The sequence below is a fragment of the Triticum aestivum genome, chromosome 2B (genome assembly GCF_018294505.1).
Source record: "Triticum aestivum cultivar Chinese Spring chromosome 2B, IWGSC CS RefSeq v2.1, whole genome shotgun sequence".
NCBI classification, from domain to species: domain Eukaryota; kingdom Viridiplantae; phylum Streptophyta; class Magnoliopsida; order Poales; family Poaceae; genus Triticum; species Triticum aestivum.
In genome coordinates this window covers 616920994-616929368 of record NC_057798.1, presented here as the reverse complement: position 1 = coordinate 616929368, position 8375 = coordinate 616920994, and the positions used below count along the sequence as shown (strand labels likewise).

The 8375-nt window shown below is 50.4% G+C and overlaps 1 protein-coding gene across 1 annotated transcript; it reads left to right on the top strand.

Annotated features, from left to right (window-relative positions):
* Nucleotides 1-5354: 5354 nt before the first annotated feature.
* On the top strand, nucleotides 5355-7235 carry LOC123041779 (uncharacterized). The gene has a single exon (XM_044464339.1). The coding sequence runs from the start codon at nucleotides 6028-6030 to the stop codon at nucleotides 7063-7065; it is 1038 nt and encodes a 345-aa protein (XP_044320274.1). The 5' UTR covers nucleotides 5355-6027; the 3' UTR covers nucleotides 7066-7235.
* The last annotated feature ends 1140 nt before the right edge of the window (nucleotides 7236-8375 follow it).

Below are 8375 nucleotides of genomic sequence, written 5' to 3'. Positions count from 1 at the left end.
CTCGAGCTGCCACGCTAGACCAGCATGTGGCGCCGAAGAGCCAGGTGCTGCACAGTATAGTGTGGCGCCCGGCTGTCAGGCGCCACACAAAATAGTTAGTTTGTGAAAAATTATTCAAGGACAGTTCAGATCGTGAATTGATTTTGCTAACAGGTCAAATATGTGTTTTTGCCTTCTCTCTCACGCCCTTTTCCTTCCCCCGATCACTTTCCTACGCTTTTTCTTCCCGCCATGTCACTCCTGTTATACAACTCCATCTCCCGAGCCACAGTAAACAGTGAAATTTTTGCATTCAGACATGTCACCTGCCACACAAAGTTGTATTACCATCTAACACATTGAACAAATAGTCGCTCCTGACTCCTATAATTTTTCATGTAAATTAATATAACAAAACACTAGGGGATACTATCACCACCGCACTGCTCCAGTTGTTGCATCTACGCACATCTATAGCCGGATTTGACAAATCTGACCCTTTATACGTTCGCGGACACGCCCGGGCATGCCAGTGAGCGCATCCGGACGAGCTCTCGTATTTTCCTCCTGCATCCATATATCTCAAATACGACTCTCAAATCCATGCACGTTGATCATACAAGCCAATGTCGCACGTAAATAGCAAATGTTGGTACGAACCATAAATAGCATTTACATAAAATTTATTTGAAGTGCCAAACTCAAGCACTGGCTCCTTGGTTCCCATTGTGGGTGCACATGTGCTCCACAAGATCATTGAGTAGCTGCGTGTGCACCTGTTGATCTCGAAGATTCTGATGCATCTGTAGAAAGTTCATAAGTTGAACCGCATCTTAATCTTACCGGATTTCAACTTGTTCTCCAGGTGCTTCGAAATCATGGCTTTGGACTACTCCATCACCCTTATCCTCGACAAGCATATTGTGCAGAATAACACAACATGTCATTAGTTGCCACAAAGTTTCTGATTCCCACATGATTGTAGCGCTCCACACAATTCCCCAACGAGTCTGAAGCACACCAAATGCCCTCTCCACATCCTTCCTAGCCGCTTCCTGCATTGTTGCAAAGTGGCTGTGTTTATTTCCATGCGGTTCAGATATGGTCTTCACAAATGCTGCCCACTGAGGATAGATACCATGCATCGGCAAGATATTATCCCATGTTGTACTCTCGACCGTTGACGGTGTAGTTGCACGATGGTGATTCCCCATTGCAAAGTCTTATGAGCACTAGAGATTGTTGAAGCACATTGATGTCGTTGTGAGAACCCGACATTCCAAAGAAAGCATGCCAAATCCATAAGTCATGTGATGCCACCGCTTCTAGTATGATGGTGGCCTCTCTGGTGTGACCTTGATACATTCCCCGCAAACCTTTGGGGCATTTCTTCCATTGCAATTGCGTGCAATCAATTGATCCGAGCATTCCTGGAAACCCCCTTGCCTCTCCAATAGCCAACAACTTCTCAGTGTCCTACGCATTTGGTTCTCTGAGATACTCAGGTCCAAACACCTCCATCATGGCGCGAGAAAACTTGACGGTAGTCTTCAAGCACGTGCTCTCCCCCATCCCGCCCATCTCACCAACGACATCTGCAGCAGTACCAAGTGCAAGCATCCTTAGAGCAGTCGTGCACTTCTGCTTGGCCGAGAAAGAGAGTTTGCCTCAACAATCCCTTGTGAGCTTGAAGTAGTCGTCGTGTATCTCCACTCCCTCCACAATGCACAAAAACAATGGTTTCCACATGCGAAAACAGCGACAAAATTATGGATCATTCGAGAAAGTAGGTTTGGGAGCAAAGTAGTCCTTGTGTAGTAGCTTTGCTCCGGACACCTTGTCTCGGTTGATCACACTTCTCCCTTTGATTGAGCCCTTAAAGTTGAGAATATGCTCCACTTGCCGGTCCATTTCCTCTTAAATTACCATGAGCATAATCATGCCCACTTCTTTGTCTGAATCCTATGAATGAAAGAACTCATCTTGAACCATTGGTCAAGCTCCGTCGGTCCATACTCCTCGTCTGACGGAGCATCACAATCCATCGTTTTCCCTAACAAAACCACAAACAATCTGGTCGGACAATGTGTCGAACACATCAAGCGCAAGGCGGAGCCAGGGAGTTGCCAGACATACCACATGGCGTCCGGGTCGGTGACGATGTCCCCCGCGGCGAGGATGGAAGAGAGGACTGCTCTTCCGGAGCTGTCTACGCATAGCCTAGGAATGACTGTGGAAGAAGAGAGGAGATAGCAAATGGATCCGGCTGGTCTTGGGGGTGGATTTGGTGAAATTTGGGGCTGGGTCGGGCTGTCGGCTCCGACGTGGCGGGCGCACTGGGGCACCCGCCATATCCACCCCATGTTTGAGCTAGATATGAGGGGTGCCAGTCAGCACGGGCGTTTGAGGGGTCTGTCTATGTCAAAAAAAATTGATCGGATAGTGACTGGGCAGCCAGCCCGGACGTATGAGGCGGTTTTGAGGCGCCCGGCTATATATGCTCTAAAGTAACCTTAATTACTTGAAATGTAAACCAAACCTATCCAATGTCATACATCAACAAAGACTTTGCATGCCAACTAGAGTTGTTTCCCATCTCCCTAAATGGGCCGCAAAGTTAGCATATGAACCCGATGATAAAGTTAGAGTTGAGTTCTATCGTATCCAGCGGTCGCTTGCATCAATCATCTAAAAATATGTCCTCCTATAGGATGGGATGTTCTTCGCACGGCCCACAAACATGGGATGACATGGACACTCGCATACAACTACAGGGTTAGGACCTCATGCCTTTCACAAAGGTAGGTGATATTCTCCTAGAAAGGCCGAAGGTAACGTGTAAGAAGTGATTGGCGATGATGATGTTCGTTTTGTACTTTGTGTATGACGAACATTGAATTTGTGTACCAAAAAACTTTGTGATGTAAACAGTCTTCCTAAACTTGCCTAGCACTCTAGTCTTTACGATTAAGTTCGTTATGTTTACTATGTTGCTTCTATTTGCTAACATTTTAACTCTTTCTCTTGGTGTTGCTCAAGTATTATGTTGCATATTATCTATGAATTTTCTTAAACGTGTTTGTGTTAGGGATATAGATGACGAAGAAGTGGTATGTCATGTACAAAGGGGGGTTCCACGAGTCTACGATGAGTGGTCAGAGTGTCAGCCCTAAGTAGATTGCTTCAGGCAGCAGCCACAAACCGTTTGAAAGTAAAAGCCAAGCAGAAGCTAATTACTTGAAGTTCATGCTAGCGGGAGAGAGGAAGAAGAAACGGGTGAAGAACTCCTTCTTAATATTTTTCTTACTCATCGTGATCGCTTTTCTGTTGTATGTGATCATAGTTTAGATCGATGATGAAACATGTGTATGTGATCATGTAGTTGTATTCGAGACTTGTAGTACTTTGTATCACTATTTGGATGATGATGAGACATTGTTGTATCACTATGATGATGATGATGACACATTGTTATAGTCCCTCCGTTTTTACTTAGTCCGCATATTAGCTTTGGTGAAGGTCAAAGTTTGTAAACTTTGACAAAGTTTATAGATAAAAATATTAATATATACAATAACAAACCAATACAATTAGATTCATTATTGAATACACTTTCACACCATATAGATTTGCTATTTTCAATGTTCATATTTTTTTTCTATAAACTTGGTCAAACTTTATGAAGTTTGACTTGGCTCAAATCTAATATGCAGAGTGAATAAAAACGAAGGGAGTATCATATAGTTTCAATGCTATACGTATATGTTGGACTGTATAAGTATAAATACTTCATAATTCGCACAAGAATTTCTTTTAACTTAATAGTAATAGCACAAGGCCTACGCTACTACTACACAGAGATAGCAGTAGCGCGAGGTCCACACCCACGCTATGGCTAACAAAATTGGTAGTAGTGCGGTGCACCAGTGGCCCCCGCATTACTGCTAACTGAATTGGTAGTAGCGCGGTGGCACCTGCGATACTACTAACAGTTTAACCCGCGCCGCTACTAGGCCTCTCCCTAGTAGTGCGAGCAACCGCCGCCTCCTGCTACTAGGTTGCAGCAAAAAGGGCCGCCACATCTCCTCCCAACCTCCTCCCGCTGGAGCTCCTCCACACGGCCCCACCTCTACCCCATGGATAGGTCGGGGTTTGGGCCGCCGAGAGAGCTTCCTCTCTAATGGAACCAAGGGAGGACTGCCTCTATTCTCTGTAGAGAGTGGATCGAGCAATTTTCGCGGAGGGAGAGAGAGATAGATAGATAGATAGATAGATAGATAGATAGAGAGAGAGAGAGAGAGGGAGAGATGTCAGCCGTTCAGAGGAAGAAGAAGGTCTTGACTTTGTGCAGTATGTTTACATTGTTTGATTTATAAGTTTTTCTATTTGTACCGTATTGATACTTGGGTAAATAGTGTGATATTAAAACACTGTTCGGTTTCAGTATGTATTGAACTATTTTGTCATGGTTTCAGTATATACCATAATAATCAAAGTTGACGCGGATTTGAAAAGGACATGATGATATTTTACAAATTTATGACTTAGGGGTCTAAATGTTGTTTTATTTTGAAACCAGGTGAAACCATTAGAAATGCTTTCTGCTTTGCTCGAAAAATCCAAAAGTCAGCAGGCATATTATGAGAGAAAAAAAGTGTGTTGTGCATCCCAAGAAAGAAAAGAAAAGAATTATGTACTAACTTGCACTGGACACATTAGAGATTTTCAAATGTCTTCATCCAATTCTCTAGAGTTGCCTGAAACAAAATGGAGTAAACCCGATCCGCGATGTACTAAACTAAATGTTGATGCAGCGTTCTTTGCAGATGAAGGACTAGGTGCAACATCTGCAGTACTTAGAGATGACAGGGGGAACTTTATTGCGGCTCGGTGCAAATTCATCCCACATGCAGCGAATGTTATTACTATTGAAGCAATGGCTATGAGGGATAGATTAGAGTTTGCTAATTCACTCGGTTTGAACCAAGTTGATGCGGAGTCGGACTCACTACAAGTCATCAATTACTGCAATGGACAGAAAGATGGTGGGATGAAGCGGCAACCTTATTCGCTGAGTGTGTGGATTTAGGATCTATGATTGGAAATGTCATGTTTAAGCATTGTCTTCGTTCTTGTAATATAGTAGCGCATGTGATAGCAAACTATAGTTATTGTAATAAGGCTTCGACTGTTTGGTTAAACGAGCCTCCTGACTTTATTGTCAGTTTGCTCGTAGACGATGTAAACGTGTTCTAATCTAATAAAACGTGTTCTAATCTAATAAAGCTAACCATGATGGCCTTTTTCTAAAAAATACTTGCAGTGCGCACACACACAAAAAGGGTACACACCCACGCGACCAACTCAAAAAAAGAAACATCAGTTCTACCCCATGATCAGAATTCAGAACAAAGCATTCCACGTCAAAAAATTCGATGCTAAAACAAAAAGTATTCTGGCCCCTCACGCTCTCGGGACCCTCTCCTCGTCGCCATGCACCGGCCAGGGCAGCACCGTACCACATACATGGACGACGGACGCGCCCCCACCGAATCGACTGTGCCGCTGCCTGCTGATCGATGCCGCCCACAAACGGACGAGCCATGCTACACACACCCCCTCCGTGGCCGAATGCCTGCCACTCCGCCCATCACGGAACGCGCCGGGCGTTTTGCCGGAAATCAAAATCCACCGCAGCCCGCACCGACGAACCCCGTGCCCCAGCCCGAAGACGTTTAAACGTAACGGCGACGTGCCTGCCGCTGCAACGCACGCGGCAGTCAATGTGGCGCAAGCCCAACGCACGACGTCCCACCCTGACTGAGCCGCGAGTCCAAACTCCCCCAGAGTCCACCTGCACACACAGCGCTCGCCTGACCTCGGCGACCTGTATAAAAGACACGAGCACACGGCGGCATCGGCAAACCACCGGTCCACCGCAGCACGCACGCCTTCCTCGCGCGTTCCGAGTCGCAGGCCCCAGCCCCGGCCTTTAAAAACCCGTGAGCCCCCGATACGTCGCTCGCCACGGCAAGAAGCACAGGCACCATGGCCGGGTACCGGCGCACCATCTCGTTCCCTACCCCGAAGGCGGCAGCCGCCGCCAACGGCAAGCTCGCGGCGGCCTACCGCGTCCGCTCCGCCAGCCTCCCCTGCCGCTTCCACCCGCTCGTGCTACAGCTCGACGACGACGTCGCCGCGCTGCGCCTCGTGCTCGGCGCGTCCTGCTCGGCGTCCTCCGTCTCCGCGGCCGCCTCGCACATCGGCCGGGTACTGGCCTCGCTCTCGGACCTGCTCCACCACCCGCAGGCGCAGGAGCCGCTGCGCCGCCTCGGCATGTCCCCGCTCGCCGAGCGCCTGCTCGACGACTTCCTCCGCCTCGCCGACGCGCACGGCAGCTTCCGCCAGGCGCTCGTCGCGCTCGCGGCGCTCCAGGCCGAGACGCGCGCCGCGCTGCGCCGCGGCGACCCCGGGCGGCTGGCGTCCGCGGCTCGCGCGCAGCGCCGCGCCGGACGCGACCTCCCCCGCCTCGCGGCCGCCGCCCGCGCCGTGGCCACCAAGACTCCCACGCCGCTCCCCGAGGATCTCCAGCCCGAGACCGCGGCCCTCGGCGCGGCGATCGCCGACTCGACCGTCGCCGTGGCGTCCGCCTCCGCGGCCGTCTTCTCCGGCGTCTCCTCCCTCTCCAACGCAGCCGCCGCCGCCCGCGTCGAGGTCGCCTCCACGCCGTGCTGGATCACCGCGCCCTCAAGATTCTCATCCGCATCCGCATCAGACGCGCCAAGAACCAGCCACCAGCGCGTATGGTGGGTGGCGGACCTCGTGCGCTGGATGTCGCGCGCGAAGCGCCGGTCGGCCGGGAAACAGAGCATCACCAACGAGGACGACGCGTCCACTTCCTCTACGGTGCAGCTCCGGCCCGAGGCGCGGATGAAGCCGGAGGAGCGGGCGCGGAAGGCCGCACTCGAGCTCCACGACAACCTGGAGCGGTGCATCGCCAGCGTTGACGGCAGCGGCGAGAAGGTGTTCCGGGCGCTGATCAACACCAGAGTCTCCCTGCTCAACATCCTCAGCCCAACCTTCTGATCCCGCACCGGAACTTTGGGAAACGTTTTGCTTCAGCTTTCGTGGCTTGGACAGGATTTGTACATAGTATATCGGTAGCATGTTGTCCCCCGGGCCGGGTCGCAGCCTTTGCGTTCGCCTGCATCTATCAACGGATTTGGAACCTGGCGTTACAAATCGCGCAATCTGCATTTCTTGGCCCGGTTCTTGACAGCAACCCTCTCCCATGGAACGGAATGAATTCGGACGCCGCATATTCTTGTTTCTCGCAAAATTCCACGCCCTTCGCGTTGCCCGGTGAACTTTCTAGATCGAGCGGAAATTTTGGCTTATGTGATCGCGCACAGAATATGCTTGGGTTGCCAAGAAAGAGATCACAGATTGTGTGACCCCAAAGTCGCCAGCTTAGGTGAACCGAACCGCAAGAAGAGTTCCCTTTGGGTACCTGAAACGCTATGAATTTCGTGGCGGCGGTTGCAAAGCTGCAAGGGAAAAGCGAGACGGTAACGTCAGCACAGCAGTACTACTAACCGCTTAACCTAACCGAACCACACACAAGTCACCATTGGCCTTGGCGAGCACGTATGAGAACTCGCACGAGAAAGCCACGTGCTGTCGGGTCCAGGGCGTGCCAAACTCTGCCCGCTGCCGGCAGGGGACAAGCTTGACTTGAGCGGTGGCAAGTGGTGCGTCTGTGCTGTGTGTGCAGGTGGCGGGGGGCACCGCCGGCCGCGACAGCTCCGATCCACGGTGCGCACTCTACTGCACTGCACCCGCATAATGCGTTCGATGATGAGTCGGTGCGGTGCGGATGCCCTCTTCGCTGCCTTTTCCACTTGCCCCGCCAAGCCGCCCCTCATTCAGAAAGACCTAGGACGCCGGTCAGCTTGGCAAAAATACCATGTGCGGTGTCACGGAGCCGAGCTTCTCAAACCCGTCTCCTCGAACGTCCACTATATGTCGTGCGGACAGGGTACGTGATCAGTCACAAAATCGTGACTCAAACGGACTCCTCAATTCGGTCTGTACGTCCGAGCTGACCGTCACATCCATCATGCACGAGTTTCATCAAATCCCTCCCGCCTTGTCTTGTGCCACCGTCCCGACCACTCAGCACCGTGGTACGTCTAACTATTTCCGGACTACACCTTGCCGTATATGAACCGTGCGTCTAAAGTTAATGATAACAGGAAGCGGGGACACAATATTTATCCAGGTTCAGACCTTCTCGATGGAGGTAATACCCTACTTCCTGCTTGATTGATCTTGATGATATGAGTATTACAAAAGTTGATCTACCACGAGATCGTAGAGGCTAACCCTAGAAGCTA

Coding starts and splice junctions, on each gene's coding strand:
- LOC123041779 (XM_044464339.1), top strand. CDS start 6,028: ATGGCCGGGTACCGGCGCACCATCTCGTTCCCTACCCCGAAGGCGGCA.